At 42.6% G+C, this 16,820-nt stretch overlaps 1 protein-coding gene across 3 annotated transcripts in view; it reads left to right on the top strand.

The window, feature by feature from the left end:
• FIG4 (FIG4 phosphoinositide 5-phosphatase) overlaps nt 1-16,820 on the top strand; it is a 179,017-nt gene that overhangs the window by 27,133 nt on the left and 135,064 nt on the right. The window contains exon 2 of one of the 3 annotated variants that reach the window (XM_042253325.2): nt 12,270-12,398. The exons of the other annotated variants lie outside the window; for them this stretch is intronic. Coding sequence (XP_042109259.1) covers nt 12,378-12,398 — 21 coding nt within the window. The 5' untranslated portion in view covers nt 12,270-12,377. The remainder of the gene's footprint in view (nt 1-12,269; nt 12,399-16,820) is intronic. 3 annotated transcript variants of the gene reach the window in all.

The following is a 16,820-nucleotide window of genomic DNA, read 5'->3' as shown; positions in this document are numbered from 1 at the left end:
AGCTGTGTGCAGCTCTTTGTGACCCCATGGACTGCAGCACCCCAGGCTTCCCTGTGCTTTGCTATTTCCCAGAGTTCGCTCAAACTCATGTCCATCAAGTTGGTGATGCCATCCAACCATCTCATCCTCTGTTGACCCCTTCTTCTCCTGCCCTCAGTCTTTCCCAGCATCAGGGACTCTTCCAGTGAGTTGCTCTTTGTATCAGGTGGCCAGAGTAATGGAGTTTCAGGTTCAGCATCAGTCTTTCCAATGAATATTCAGGGTTGATTCCCTTTGGGATTGACTGGTTTGATTTCCTTGTTGTCCAAGGGACTCGAGAGCCTCTACAGCACCACAGTTGGAAAGCATCAATTCTTCAGCACTCAGTTTTCTTTATGGTCCAACTCTCACATCCATACATGACTTACAGGAAAAACTGTAGCTTTGCCTATATGCAGCTTTGTTGGTATAGTGATGTCTCTGCTTTTTAGTACTCTTGTCAAAGTTTGTCATAGCATTTCTTCCAAGGAGGAAGCATCGTTTAATTTCATGGTGGCAGTCACCGTCCACAGTGATTTTTGTAGCTCAAGAAAATTAAGTCAGCCACTGTTTGCATTATTTCCCTGTCTGTTTGCCATGAAGTGATGGGACCGGATACCATGATCTTATTAGTTTTTTGAATGTTGAATTTTAAGCCAGCTTTTTGACTCTCCTCTTTTACCTTCATCAAGAGGTTCTTTAGTTCCTGTTTGCTTTCTGCCATAAGGGTGGTGTCATCTGTTTACCTGAGGGTATTGATAGTTTCTCCTGGCAATCTTGATTCCAGTTTGTGCTTCATCCAGCCCAGCATTTTGCATGATGTACTCTGCATATAAGTCAAATAAGCAGGGTGATACTATACAGCCTTGACGTACTCCTTTCCCAATTTGGAACCAGTCAGTTGTTCCATGTCCAGTTCTGTTGCTTCTTGACCTGCACATAGGTTTCTCAGGAGGCAGGTAAGGGGGGCTGATATTTCTGTCTGTTGAAGAATTTTCCATAGTTTGTTGTGATCCTCACAGTCAAAGGTTTTAGCGTAGTCAATGAAGCAGAAGAAGATATTTTTCTGTAACTCTCTTGCTTTTTCGATGATCCAACAGATGTTGGCAGTTTGATCTCTGGTTCCTCTGCCTTTTCTAAACCCAGCTTGAGCATCTGGAAGTTCATGATTCACGTACTATTGAAGCCTGGCTTGGAGAATTTTGAGCATCACTTGGCTGCTGTGTGAGATGTGTGCAATTGTGCAGTAGTTGGAGCATTCTTTGGCATTGCCTTTCTTTGGGATTGGGATGAAGAATGACCTTGTCCAGTCCTGTGGCCACTGCTGAGTTTTCCAAATTTCCTGACACACATTGAGTGCAGCACATCATCTTTTAGGGTTTGAAATAGCTCGGCTGAAATTCCATCACTTCTACTAGGTTTTTGTAGTGATGCCTCCTAAGGCCCACTTGACCTTGCATTCCGGGATGTCTGGCTCTAGGTGAGTGATCACATTATTGTGATTATCTGGGTCATGAAGATCTTTTTTGTATAGTTTGTCTGTGTATTCTTGCCACCTATTCTTATTATCTTCTGCTTCTCTTGGGTCCATACCATTTCTGTCCTTTATTGTACCCATTTTTGCATGAAATGTCCCTTGGTATCTCTGATTTTCTTAAAGAGATCTCTAGTCTTTCTCATTCTGTTGTTTTCCTCTGTTTCTTTGCATTACCTCAGACACCAAGCCATAGTGGAAATGGTGTTCTGAGTTATGCATTAGTGTGGAATGTGCAATTTTTTATAAATTTAATTTTTTAATGTAAAATGTTATTGTAAAGTCCTGCATTTTCTGTTAGTGTAGGGGATCTTTTTCGGTGCTATATGTATATTTTCATCTTTGGGTTCTTTTCTCATGTCGGTCATCACAGTGTTGCATAGGCCCCACTCGCTCTACAGCAGGTCCTTGTTGATTACCTGTTGTATCTGCATTATTGTGGATCTGTTAATCCACACCTTCTAATTGATACCTTTCCCTTCTGTAACTCTAATTTTGTGAGTCTGTTTCTCTTTTGTCAGTTGGTTTATGGGCATGAATTTAAGCCTCCACCAATAGGCTTTCTTTTCCCCCTGCTGACTTCATTCAGTCTAATTACGAGAGCTCCTTACGCGTTACTGCAGTTGGCGTCGTGTCGTTGTTTCATGCCTGAGCACTATGCCGCTGTGGACGTGAACCACTTTTTCTTTCTGCATTCAGCCAGTTTGGACGTCTTGGTTGCTTCCTGGTCTTGGCTATTGGAAGTGGTGCTGTATGCAGATTTGGGTGCCAGATTCTTTTAGAATTCTAGTGGCGTTCAAATATGCTCCTACTACTGGGGCAGCTGCAATGTATGGTAGCTCGCTTTTTAACTTTTAAAGACAGTTTCATACTGTGCTCTGTTGTGGCTCTTACCACTTGCATACCGTAGGCAATTCAAGAGGGTCCCCTTTTCCCTGACCCCACCGTGACCTTTAGTTTGTAGGGATTTTGATGGTGGTCATTCTGAGTGCTGTGAGGTGCTTCCTCATGTAATCTTTATTTGCATGTCTCTAATAATTCCTGACTATGTGCATCATTTCATGTTCATTTTCTTTCTCAAATGTTGTGAGTTGTGTCTACCATTTCATATGTATTGATGAAATTCTGTCTTTGTAAAGATTTATTTTCTAATAGTTACTCCCGGGAAATTTTTGAGGACAGGTAATCTTACAGCCTGATCCTCCTTGTGACTATTAAGTCCCTAGTTTAAGGACAGTTTTCAAGGTGCTGTTGCAGAAAGTGGCCACAAGGTGCCAGCATTTCTTCGATGCCAATACTGCTTACTCTGGCAAACAGCCCCAGTGGAAGTCCTGGTTGGGATTGTACATTAGACTGCAGTGTACCGGAAGCAACACCCCCAAAGCTTGGGTCTCGTTACTTCTTCTTTTGTGTGTGTCAGTTTGATGTTCAGTTTTGCCTGGAGTAACACTGTTGTGCGGTGTTGTATATGTTGTATGTGTACACAGTCTTTTACGTTTGCACACATATATATATATTGATCTGCAAATTTTTTTCTCATGGAGATTATTACAGAATGTTGAGTAGACCTCCCTTGGTATACCTGTGTCCTTGTTAATTATGTATTTTGTAAAAATTGTTCCTATTTGTTAAACCCAACTTCCTTATTTATCCCTTCCCTGTATCTTTCACCTTGTATAAGGATAATATTTTCGTGTGGTTTTGTGAGTCTGTTTCTCTGGTCCTTTGGCTTCTTGGTATTAATTTTTAGATTACCCCTATAAGTGCTATCTGTCGTCTTCTTAGTTGCCCTTCTTAGCGTGGTTAGAACTAGCTCCAAGTGGGTTGCTGCTGTTGTTATTTCATTCTGTTCCACGACTAAGCCATGCTCCTGGTGGACATGTAGCAGTCCTCTTCATGCATTCATCTGGCCAGATGCTTTGTTTCCAGATCTTAGCTGTTGTAACTGGTGGCCCACTGCAGATTTGGGTGCATATTTCTTTTTGAATTCTGGTTTTGCCTGGATATTCTCTTAGGCATTGACTGCTGGTTTATAGGGAGCTTAGTTTTCCTTTCAGGAACCTGCATATTGTTCTGTGTAGGGGTTGTTAACAGTTTCATCCCATGGGTTCCTTCGTAGGGTTTCCTTTCCTTCAGGGCCTTTCTATCATGTATTCTTTGAAGACTCATTGATGATGGCCATTAAGACTGGGGCGAGGTGAGCCCTCTTTGTAGTTTTGATTGGCATGTCTTTAAGAACCTGGAGTTTGTGCACCATTTCATGTGGCTTTTTTTTTTTTTTAAAGTGGTGATTGACTTGCTGAAATTGGCTCCTTGAAAGTGGGCCATGTGTTGAATTTTTCGATTATGTCTTCAGGACATTTAGTGACAGCAGATGTCATTTATACCTCTGCTCTCCTTGTGGGTCTTGCTGGCGTCTAAGCATTGGGTTTGGCTTCCCTGATGGTGCTGGTGATAAAGAACCCTCCTGTCAGTGCAGGAGTGTAAGACATGGGTTTGACCCTGGGTTGGGAAGATCCCCTGGAGGAGGGCATGGCTGTCCACTGCAGTATTCTTGCCCGGAGAGCCCCATGGACAGAGAAGCCTGGTGGGCTCTGATCCATAGTCACAGAGTCGGACATGACCTAATCAACTTAGCATGCAGCATGCATGCATGCAAGAATTGGTTTTAAAGTTGCTGTTTTGGAAAATGGCCACGAGGGAGCAAGATTTCTTCATGCCCGACTGTTTACTACAGAAAGCAGAGCCTTAGTGAAAGTGGTATTCCTGAGTGGTAAATATGTGTGGCATGTGCCAGGACAAACACCCGTAAGCTGCGTCTCCTTACCTTCTGTTCTTATTAATTTAGTTTTGATTTAGTAAGTTGTTTTGAAAGGGTTTTGTTTGTGTGTGTAGAGAATCTTTTTCAGTCCTGTGTGTATGTCTATTCATTTCGGCTTCTTTTCTCACACAGGGTATCTCAGAGTGTTGTGTAGACCTCCCTTGCTCTTCTGTAGGTCCCTGTTGATTGCCTGTTTTATACAGATTATTGTGGAATGTTACACAAACTCTTAACTGATTCCTACCCCCACCTTTCCCTTTTGGTAATCCTGATTTGGTTTTCTAATTTTGTGAGTCTGTTTCTCCTTCGTCCGTGGGTTCATGGGCTTTTCCAGCAATTTTCAGCTGCCACTGAAGAGCATACTTTGTCTTTTTGTATGTCTAGGTCTGTGTACGTGTCTGCAGTTGGCATTTTCTCATCTTTTCATCACTGAGTAATATGCCATCTGGGGCATGTACCGCTTCTTCTGTATGCACTCATCTATCCTTGGACATTTTGCTTGTCTCCAAAATCTTGTCTATTGAAAATGGTGCTAAGGTGCACTTTGGGTGCAAGATTCTTTTAGAATTCTGGTGGCCTTTGAATATGCTCTTAGGAGTGTGACTTCTGAAATGTATGGTAGCTCTGTTTTTACCTTTTAAGGACACTTTCATACTGTTGTCTGTTGTGACTGTTACCATTTAAATACCACTGGCATATAAAATGGTCCCCCTTTCTCCACCCGCATTCTAGCATTCATTGTTTGTAGACATTTTGATGATGGCCGTTCTGACCGCTGCAAGGTGATCCTGCTTTGGTATCTTGGTTTGCGTGTCTCCAATAATTAGTGATTTTGTGCATCACTTCATGTGCTTTTTAAAAAATAGTGTCAGTAGTATCTGACTTTTCTTATTGCTTGATGAAAAACTTATCCTTTCTTTAAAGATTTCTTTTGGAATACTTACCTCTGGAAATTTTTCAGGACAAGTATCTTTATAGGCCAGCCGTTCTGGTGAATACAAGTCCCGGAAGCCGTAGTTTTCAAGTTGCTGTTGCAGAAAGCAGACACAAGGTGGCAGCACTTCTTCGCTGCCCGGCTTTGCTTACTCTGGCAAACAGAGCCTCAGGGGAAGTCCTGGTTAGGTGTTTTACATTAGAGTAGACTCTGCCAGAGTGTAGGACTTCCCTGGTGGCTCAGATGGTAAAGTGTCTTGCTTACAATGCGGGAGACCTGGGTTCGATCCCTGGGTTGGGAAGATCCTCTGCAGAAGGAAATGGCAACCCACTCCAGTACTCTTCCCTGGAAAATCCCATGGACAGAGGAGTGTGGTGGGCTACAGTCCACGGGGTTGCAAAGAGTCGGACTTCACTGAACGACTTCACTTGCACTGTCAGGCTGTGCCAAAAGCAACACCCCAAAGCTTGTGTCTTTTCACTTGTCTTTTTTTTTTTGTCGGTTTAATGTATAGTTTTGCTTGGAGCAATGGCACCCCGCTCCAGTACTCTTGCCTGGAAAATCCCATGGACGGAGAAGCCTGGTAGGCTGCAGTTCATGGGGTCGCTGAGGGTCGGACATGACTGAGCGACTTCCCTTTCACTTTTCACTTTCATGCGCTGGAGAAGGAAATGGCAACCCACTCCAGTGTTCTTGCCTGGAGAATCCCAGGGATGGGGGAGCCTCTTGGGCTGCTGTCTATAGGGTCGCACAGAGTCAGACACGACTGAAGTGACTTAGCAGCAGCAGCACTGATATATACAGTGTCCATGCGTTGTGTACACAATCTTTTACACTTCCACATATACATATATCTGTTGATCTTCAGATTATTTCCTCATGGAGCTTATTGTGAAATGTTGAGTAGGCCTCTCTTGGTATACTATGTCCTTGTTAATTATATATCTTACATGAAATTGTTTCTATTTGTTAATCGCTACTTCCATATTTATCCCTTCCCTGCAGCTTTCCTATTTGTTAACAATAATTTTATTATCGACTCCTGTGAGTCTGTTTGGTCAGTTTCTTGGTATTAGTTTTTAGATTCCACCTATAGGTCTTATCATATGATATGTGTCTTTTTATGCTGAGTTACCTTTCTCAGCATGGTTAGAAGTATCAATAAGTCCATGGAGGTTGCTGCCTTTGGTGGTTTCATTCTGAGGTATGTTCCCCGGAGGACCTGTAGCAGTTCCTCTTTATGCATTTCTCCTCGATGGACACTTGGTTTCCAGTCTTTGCTCTTGTACCTGTGCCCCACTGCAGCTTTGGGTGCATGTTTCTTTTCGAATTCTGGTTCTTTTGGGTTATTCTCTTAAGCCAGGGAATATTGGATCATTGGTAGCTTTAGTTTTTTTCTGAAAGACAGCTGGGTACTGTTCTGTCTAGGTGCTGTTAACAGTTTCATCCCACCTGCACCCTAGGAGGGTGTCATTTTCTCCAGGCCCTCTCCACTGTGGATTCTTTGAGGACTCCTTGATTGATGCTTTTGAACTGTGGTGTTGGAGAAGACTCTTGAGAGTCCCTTGGACTGCAAGGAGATGCAACCAGTCCATTCTGAAGGAGATCAGCCCTGGGATTTCTTTGGAAGGAATGATGCTAAAGCTGAAACTCCAGTACTTTGGCCACCTCATGCGAAGAGTTGACTCATTGGAAAAGACTCTGATGCTGGGAGGGATCGGGGGCAGGAGGAGAAGGGGACGACAGAGGATGAGATGGCTGGATGGCATCACTGACTCAATGGACGTGAGTCTGAGTGAACTCTGGGAGTTGGTGATGGACAGGGAGGCGTGGCGTGCTGTGATTCATGGGGTCACAAAGAGCCGGACACGACTGAGCGACCGAACTGAACTGATGATGGCTGTTCAGACTTTGGTGAGGTTACCCCTCAGTTGTAGTTTTGCTTTGCGTGTCTCCAAGAACTCGTCATTTTTGTGCACAATTTCATGTGCTCTTTTGATTTTTTTTTTTAAACGGTGGTAATAAAAGTGACTTGTTGAAACTGGCTCTTTGAAAGTGGGCCATGTGTTGAATTTGTTTTGATTACCTTCTTTGGGCCATTTAGTGATAGCAGATGTCATAGCCTGGCTGCCCTTGTGAATATTGTGTGCCCATGAACACTGGTTTTAAAGTTGCTGTTTCTGAAAATGGCCACATGGCGGCAGTGTTTCTGCATGCCAGTGGCAGTTACTACAGAAAGCAGAGTCTTAATGGAAGTTCCTGGGTTGTAAATTTTTGTGTAGTGTGCCAGTACAACACCCATAAGCTTTTGTCTTATTTATTTTTTTATAATATAGTTTTTATTTTTTGATGGAATAAATTATTTTAAAATATCGTGTTTAGTATAGATGTAGAGAATCTTTGCCAGTTCTTCATGTGTCTGTTCCTCACGTATTGGTTTTGTACACGGGGTATTACAGAGTGTTGTGCGGACCTCCCTTCCTCTGCAGTGGGTCCTTGTGTATCACCTGTTTTATATGTATTATTGTGGATTTCCTAATATCAACCCCCAATTGTTACTTTTCCCCATTTCCCCCCTTTTGGGTAACCCTAAATTTGTTTTCTAATTTTGTGAGTCTTTTCTGTTTGTTCACTTGGTTCATGGACATCAGTTTTATGATTTTAGCAATAATGGTGTTTGTCTTTTTTTTTTTTTTCCTGACCTACTTCACTCGGTATGATTACAACAAGGTCCATGTACCTTTTGCTATTGTCTTGATGAAATTCTGCCATTTGTAAAGTGTTTTTTTTTTTTTTAAGAAAACTTACTTGCAGCAAATTTTTATAATAGGTATCTTACAGCCAAACTCTCCTTGTGAATATTAGTCCCCTTAACCACAGGTTTTAAAAGGCAAAGAAACCAGAGATAAAATTGCCAAAATCCGTTGGATTATCAAAAAAGCAGGAGAGTTCCAAAAAAACATCTACTTCTGCTTTGTTGACTATGCCAAAGCCTTTGACTGTGTGGATTCGAACAAACTGTGGAAAATTCTTGAAGAGATGAGAATACCAGACCACCTGACGTGCCTCATGAGAAATCTGTATGCAGCTCAAGAAGCAACAGTTAGAACTGTACATAGAACAACAGACTGCTTCCAGATTGGGAAAGGAGTGTGTCAAGGATATATATTGTCACCCTGCTTATTTAACTTCTATGCAGAGTACATCATGCAAAATGCCAGGCTGGATGAAGCGCAAGCTGGAATCAACATTGCTGGGAGAAATATCAATAACCTCAGATATGCAGATGATACCACCCTTATGGCAGAAAGCAAAGAGGAACTAAAGAGCCTCTTGATGGAAGTGAAAGAGGAGAGTGAAGAAGTTGGCTTAATACTCAACATTCAGAAAACTAAGATCATGGCATCCAGTCCCATCACTTCATGGCAGATAGATGGGAAAACAATGGAAACAGTGACAGACTTTATTTTAGGCGGCTCCAAAATCACTGCAGATGGTGATTGCAGCCATGAAATTCAAACACGGTTGCTCCTTGGAAGAAAAGTGATGACCAACATAGATAGCATATTAGAAAGCAGAGACATTACTTTGCCAACAAAGGTCCATCTAGTCAAAGCGATGGTTTTTTCTAGTAGTCATGTATGGATGTGAGAGTTGGACTATAAAGAAAGCTGAGCACTGAAGAATTGATGCTTTTGAACTGTGGTGTTGGAGAAGACTCTTGAGAGTCTCTTGGACTGCAAGGAGATCAAACAAGTCCATCCTAAAGGAAATCAGTCCTGAATATTCCTTGAAAGGATTAATGCTGAAGCTGAAATTCTAGTACTTTGGCCACCTGATGCAAAGAACGGACTCATTGAAAAGACCTTGATGCTGGGAAAGATTGAAGGTGGGAGGAGAAGGAGATGCCGGAGGATGAGATGGTTGGATGGCATCACCAACTGGATGGACAGGAGTTTGAGTAAGCTCCGGGAGTTGGTGATGGACTGGGAAGCCCGGTGTGCTGCAGGCCATGGGGTCGCAAAGTGTCAGGCACGACTGAGCGACTGAACTGAACTGAACTGAGTCGCTCAGTCATGTCTGACTCTTTGCACCCAGGGATTGAGCACATTAGGCGTCCCTGTCCTTCACTGTTACTCGAAATTTTCTCAAACTCGTGTCCGTTGCGTCGATAATGCTGTTTAACCCACCTCATCCTCTGTTGCCCCCTTTTCCTCCTGCTGTCAATCATCCCAGCATCAGAGTCTTTTTCAGTGAGTTGGCCCTTTACATCAGGTGGCCATGTATTGGAGCTTCAGATTCAATCCTTCTAAGATTATTCAGGGTTGATTTCCTTTTTAGAATTGACTGGTGTGATCTCCTTGCTTTCCAAGAGACTCTCAAGAGTCTTTTCCAGCACCAGAGTTGGAAAGCATCAATTCTTTGGTGCTCAGCCTTCTTTTTAGTCCAACTCTCACATCTGTACATGATTACTGGATTAAAAAATCCATAGCTTTGACTGTATGAACCTTTGTTGGCAAAGTGACATCTCTGCTTTTTGATATGCTGTCTAGGTTTATTGTAGCCTTTCTTCCAAGGACCAGGAATTTTAAAATTTCATGGCAGGTCACCATCTGCAGTAATTTTGGAGCCTAAGAAAATAAAGTCTGTCATTGTTTCCATTTTACCCCATCTACTTGCCATGAAGTGATGGGACCAGATGCCATAATCTTAGTTTTCTGAATGTTGAGTTTTAAGCCAGCTTTTTCACTCTACTCTTTCACCTTCAGCAAGAGGATCTTTAGGGACCCTCTGCTTTCTGCCATAAGGGTGCTGTCATCTGCGTATCTGAGGTTATTGATATTTGTCCCGACAATCTTGATTTCAGCTTGTGCTTTATCTAGCCTGGCATTTCAAATGATGTACTCTGCGTAGAAGTTCAATAAGCAGAGTGACAGTATACAGTGACAGTATACAGTGACAGTATACAGTATACAGTGACAGTATACAGCCTTGACCTACTCCTTTCTCAATTTGAAACTGTTGTTCCATTTCCCGTTCTAACTCTTGCTTCTTTACCTGCATACAGGTTTCTTAGGAGTTACGTAACGTGGTCTGGCATTCCCATCTCTTTAAGAATTTTCCACAGTTTGTTGTGATCCACACAGTCAAAGGCTTTAGCTTAGTGAAGCAGAAGTAGATGTTTTCCTGGCACCCCTGCTTTTCTTATGATCCAAGAGACGTTGGCAATTTGAAATCTGTTCCTCTGCCTTTTCTAAATCCAGCTTGTACATCTGGAAGTCTTTGGTTCACATATTGTTGAATCCTGGATGGAAGGATTTTGAGTATCATCTTGCTAGCATGTGGAATGTGTGCAATTGTGCGGTAGTTTGAGCATTCTTTGGCATTCCCTTTCTTTGGGATTGGAATGAAAACTGAACTTTTCCAGTCCTTTGACCACTGCTGAGTTTCCCAGATTTGCTTGCATATTGAGTGCAGCACTTTAACAGTATCATCTTTTAGTTTTGAAATAGCTCAACTGGAATTCCGTCAACTCCACGATTTGTTTGTAGTATGATTCCTAGGGACAATTGACTTCATGCTCCAGAATGTCTGTCTCTAGGTGAGTGAGCACAGCATTGTGGTTATCCAGGTCATGAAGACCCCCCCCCCTTTTTTTTTTTGAACAGTTCTTCTGTGTATTCCTGCCACTTCTTCTTAGTATCTATTGCTTCTGTTAGGTCCATAAAATTTCTGTCCTTTATTGTGCTCAGCTTTGCATGAAATGTTCCCTTGATATCTCTAATTTTCTTGAAGAGATCTCTATAGTTTTTCCCATTCAATTTTTTCTGCAGTTTCATTGCATTGTTCAGTTAAGAAGGCTTTCTTGTTGGATCTTGCTATTCTTTGGCACTCTGCATTCAGATGAGTGTATCTTTCCTTTTCTCCTTTCCCTTTTGCTTCTCTTTTTTTCCAGCTATTTATAAGGCCTCCTCAAACAACCGTTTTGCCTTGTTGCATTTCTTTTAAGTTGCTGTTGCAGACGATGGCCACAAGGCAGCAGCATTTCTGCACAGCCCAGCTTGACTTCCTCTGCAAACAGAGCTTCGGTGGAAGTTGTGGTGCAGAGTATAAGTTAGCCTGTAGTGTGCCAGATGCAACACCCTGATGCTTGGGTCTCATCACTTCTTGGTAGTGTGTCGTTTTGCTTGGAGTCACAGCGATATCAAATGATAAATGTGTTGTATGTGTACAGAACTTGTACATTTACACATATACGTATATAGAGAGAGCCTCATTATTTTCCCATAGCTGTTATTCCACAAAGTCTAGTAGAGCTCCTGTCATATACCTATTTCCTTATTGATTATGTGTTCATAAGTAATAGCTTCTGTTTGTTAATCTCAGCCTCCTAATTTGTCTCTTTCCTGCATCTTTCCCCTTTGTTAGATATAATTTTATTTTCTAATCTTGTGAGTCTGTTACTTTTGAGTCAACTGGTTTCTTGATATTAATTTTTATATTCTACCTATAGAGTGGATTCGATCCCTGGCTCGGATCCCTAGAAGGGATCCTCTGGAGAAGGGAATGGCTACTTACTCCAGTGTTCTTGCCTGGGGCTGCAAAGAATCGGACACAACTGAGCAACTAACAGTTTCACATAAGTGATAGCATATGATATCTGTACTTTTGTTCTGAGTTACCTCTCTCATCTTGCTTAGAACTAGTTCTGTGCAGGTTGCCGCCACTGGTGTTATTGCATTCCATTTCGCGGCTGAGATGTGGCCCATGGTGGACGTGCAGCAGTTCCTCTTTGTGAACTCATTCTCGATGGACGCTTTGTTTCGTTTCCAGGTTTTGGCTATTGCAACTGTGGCCCTCAGCAGCTTTAGAGCATGTTTCTTTTTGAATTTTGGTTCTCCCCTGATATTCTCTTAAGCGTTTGATGCAGGGTCGTAGGTAGCTCTCGTTTTCGCTCCCAGACCCTGCACGCTCTTCTGTGTAGAGACTTAGCGGTTCCATCCCACCAGCACCACAGGAGACTGTCTTTCCCCAGGCCCTCTCCACCAAGTGCTCTCTGAGGCTCACTGATGATGGCCTGTCAGACTGGGGTGAGTTGTGTCCTGGTCGTTTGGATTTCTATACCGTGTGATTTGGGCATTTTTGTGCACTATCACATGGGTTCTTTTTTGTTTTAATGGTTGTAAGAAAATCTGCTTGTTGATATTGGCTCCTTGAAAGTGGGCCATATGTTGAATTTTTTAATCTTTTTTTTTTAATTACCTTTCATTTGTTAGATGTGGACTGATGCAATGATTGACCAGAGCTGTTGTTTGCAAGTGTCTGAATGTAATGTGAATTCTTGTTTTGGGTGGTGGGAGTGTATTCTTTCGTGAGGAAGGCATTATGAGATGCATTAATTGAAGAGACACACTGGGCAAGATAGGGTCCTGTCCTGAGCCTTCCTTTAGAATGGCAACTGGGTAGAATTGTTCCTGAGGTTACATTTATGTTGGTGCTGTTACTTGTGTTTAATGATGGATTTTGAGGACTGTTTGGGTAGCAAGGGAAATAGGTTTATAGGTTACATGCTTTAGGTCTGGTTCTATTCCCTCCAGAATTCTACCTGTTCTTTTTGTCACTAAGCACCTTCATTTTTCCTTTAGCTCATAGTGACCCAGGCCTACAGATGAATTTGGGCTATATCTCACCCTGATGCTCATATACCCCAGTGTAACTAGGAGTTTCCCATTGGAGACTTACCAACCTGTTATTTTCCAGGAAGAAACTAGCTTACCTTAGGTGATTTCCAGTGTCTGGTCCTTGCTTCATCCATAGTACCGTTGGGGTCTTACTTACCATTGCAGTAAGGGACCATTTTATAACAAAGGAAGGGACATTGTAGTGGTTAACTTTAAAACTGATAGCTGAACAGAACTGTGGTAGATTTTGGTCTCTGCATATGTGTTTTGTGTGTATACGGTTGTTAAGATAATTTTTACTCTTGCTAGCTCAAAATTATTATTGTATATATACGCATGTTTGGGTTTATTTCAAGTCCTGCCTTGTTCTAAAAGGATTAAGGTAACTTCTCCCTTCTTTCCATCCCATCACATGAAAGACAATTAGTATGTATGAACCACTTTGTGAGGAATGCAGCTCATTTAATGAGCCTTGATTTGGAAATTAGAGGACAGGAGAGGACATCACAGGATGTGGGTCACAAAGGGACTAGAACTGGGAACCAGCTGATGTAAAGTTGGAAAGAGAATCATGGTGATGATGGAGGTGACAAAGTTCCCACTTGCTTTCAGAGGGGATTTAATGCTTCCCCTTCAGCAGAGCCCTGACGCCATGAAGGAAGAACTCAGCAGCGTCCATCTGACTGTCAGAATCTCCGTTCTCCTCCTGGGCTGGGTTACTGGTTGTAGGATTGTTGGGATCAGCGAGGTGGCAGGCCTGCAAGACTGCTAAAGATTGTGAGAAGTGACTTTGTGATGATCTTTAAAAATACCACCTTTATTCTGAAAGTTCAAGTGCGGTTTAACATTAATCGAAGCTGTCAGGACAACCTAAAATGTCTCCTCTTTCAAGAGCGCTGATTTTCTTCCCTCAGCTGAAAACTGAGTGATTAATTAGCCTGTCATTATCAAAGAAGATGATAATGTTAGTAGATAACTGCATTTCCTGTTACGTGGATTACCTTCTGTATTCCATGTGGAGTTCACGTATGTACTTTAGAAATACATTCATCTTTAAACCAAGTCACTGCTGTTAAAGCTGCATGGTGAGATTTTAAGCTCTTTCTTGATACTTAACTTGGAAAAGTCAGCTCAGAGCCTTTCCGTCTTAATGGACATCTTAACGCAGCTTCTTTTGGTGTCCCGATGCTCCACCCCAGTTCTTGCCAAGCCCTCTGCCCCTCAGTGAGTCTACTGACACACAGGTGTGTCCCCAGCAGAGCCAGGAACCCAGAGAGGGTTCCTCTCGCCCACGTGTGTGCCTGCGTTCAGGCAGTCCGGCTGACGTGTGCCCGAGTATGCAAGTCCCGAGCGCTCCAGTCACTGCTCCCTTTTCCTCCTGGTTGCTTTTGGGCATTTTGGTTGCCTGCTTTTTCACCTTCACCATTTGAACTTGAGACTGCAGGTACCTGAGATGACCTTTCCTCTTCCTAAAATCCCGTTATTCCTAATTTATAATGGTTTCAGCTCAACTTTCCAGATATGTAAGTCCCTTCTCAGCACATTCACACCGTAGGTGTTCTTCCTGGCTGCTGCTTCTTGAAGCAGTGGCTCAGATCTGGACTGGTTGCTCCCACGGCCTCCAGCTCAGCCGCCATCCCAGGATCTCCCTTAACCACCATCCCGTCACCTCTCCTGTGATGATTTCCTTACTTTCCCAGATCCTGGATTTTTTTTTTTTCTCTCTTGAATTATGCCCTCATTTTGGTGGAGCATCTCCTTCAATTGCTTCATGAGGAAGGGTTCCTCGGCAGGAAGCTTTGAATCCGTGGATGTGTGGAACAGGAAGGACCTAACAGAAGCAGAAGAGATTAAAAAGAGGTGGCAAGAATATACAGAAGAACTGCACACACACAGAAAGGTGTTAATGACCTGGAAAACTGTGATGGTGTGGTCACTCACCTAGGGCTGGGCATCGTGGAGTAGGGTGTCAAGTGGGCCTCCGGAAGCATTACTGTGAGAAAACCTAGTTGAGGTGATGGAATTCCAGCCGAGCTATTCATATCTGAAATCCTAAAAGATGATGCTATTAAGGTGCTTCACTCCATATGCTCGCAAATTTGGAAAATGCAGCAGTGGCCACAGGACTGGAAAGGTCAGTTTTCATTCCAATCCCAGGAAAGGGCAATGCCGAAGAATTCCTGTACAGTTGTGCTCATTTCACGTACTAGCAAGGTTATGCCCAGATTCCTTCAAGCTCAGTTTCAGCAGTACATGAACTGAAAACAGATGTACAAGCTGGCTTTCAAAGAGGCAGAGGAACCAGAGATCAAATTGCCATCATTTGCTGGATCGTGGAGAAAGCAAGAGAATTCCAGAAAAACACCTACTTCTGCTTCACAGGCTGTATAGTAAAGCCTTTGACTGTGTGGACTGCAACAAGCTGTGGAAAATTTTTAAAGAGATGGGAAAACCAGACCACCTTACCTGCCTCCTGAGAAATCAGGATGCAGGTCAAGAAGCAGCAGTTAGAACCGGACATACTGATTGGCTCAAAATAGGGGAAAGAGTATGGCAAGGCTATATATTGTCACCCTGTATCCACAGTACATCATGTAAAATGCTGGGCTGGATGAATCACAAGCTGGAATCAAGATTGCCACAACAACCTCAGATATGCAGATAATACCACTCTAATCACAGAAATTGAAGAGGAGCTAAAGAGCCTTTTGATGAAGATGAAAGAGGAGAGTGAAAAACCTGGCTTGAAACTCAACATTTAAACAGCTGAGAATATGGCATCCAGTCCCATCCCTTGATGGCAAATAGAAAGGGAAAAAGTGGAAGCAGTGATGGATTTTATTTTCTTTGGCTCCAAAATCACTGCTGACGATGACTGCAGCCATGAAAATAAAAGACGCTTGCTCCTTGGAAGGAAAGCTATGGCAAACTTAGTGTATTGAAAAGCAGAGATATCACTTTGCTGATAAAGGTATGTGTAGTCAAAGCTATGGTTTTTCCAGTAGTCACGTAAGTATGTGAGAGTTGGACCATAAAAAAAACTGAGCACTGAAGAATTGATGCTTTCAAATTGTGGTGCTAGAGAAGACTCTTGAGAGTCCCTTGGATTGCAGTCTAATCAACCAAAAAGGAAATCAATCCAAAAAGGGAACCTGAATATTCCTTGGAAGGACTGATGCTGGAGTTGAAACTTCAATACTTTGGCCACCTGATGCGATGAGCCAACTCATTGGAAAAGACCCTGATGCTGGGAAAGACTGAAGGCAAAAGGAGAAGAGAGAGGCAGAGGATGAGATGGTTAGATAGTATCACCAACTCAATGGACATGAATTTGAGCAAACTCCAGGAGGTAGTGGAGGACAGAGGAGCCTGGCATGCTACAGTCCATGGGGTCGCAGAGTCAGATACAACTTAGTGGCTGAACGGCAACAACAATATCTGAAAATGCCCTTATTAGGCCCTCAGGTTTGATTGATAGGCCTAATGTGGAGTTAAAGCTTGAAATTAATTTTACCTTAAAAATTTGAAGGCATTGTGTCCCTGTCTTCCACCTTCAATTTTGCTGTCGAGAATTTCTAGTGTTGTGCTATTCTTGATCTTTAGCTTGAAGCCTTTTTTTCCTCCGTGGAAGCGTGTGCCAGCTCCTTTTTAATCTTCAGTTTTCTGAAGTTTTACACTTCTCCCTCCAGAGATAAGAGCTGCAACAAATTTTCATGCCTTTGGGGGTTCTATAGCGCAAATTGGATTGCTTCTTGACTTGCTACTGCTTTCTTTCTTGGGCATACTTTTCAGTTTCAAATGATTTTTTTTTTTCTTTTTTCTGCAGCCTGC

The sequence above is a fragment of the Ovis aries genome, chromosome 8 (assembly GCF_016772045.2).
Source record: "Ovis aries strain OAR_USU_Benz2616 breed Rambouillet chromosome 8, ARS-UI_Ramb_v3.0, whole genome shotgun sequence".
In the NCBI taxonomy this organism is placed as follows: Eukaryota; Metazoa; Chordata; class Mammalia; order Artiodactyla; family Bovidae; genus Ovis; species Ovis aries.
Note: the sequence above shows the minus strand (reverse complement) of the source record. Positions and strands in the feature narration are given on the sequence as shown.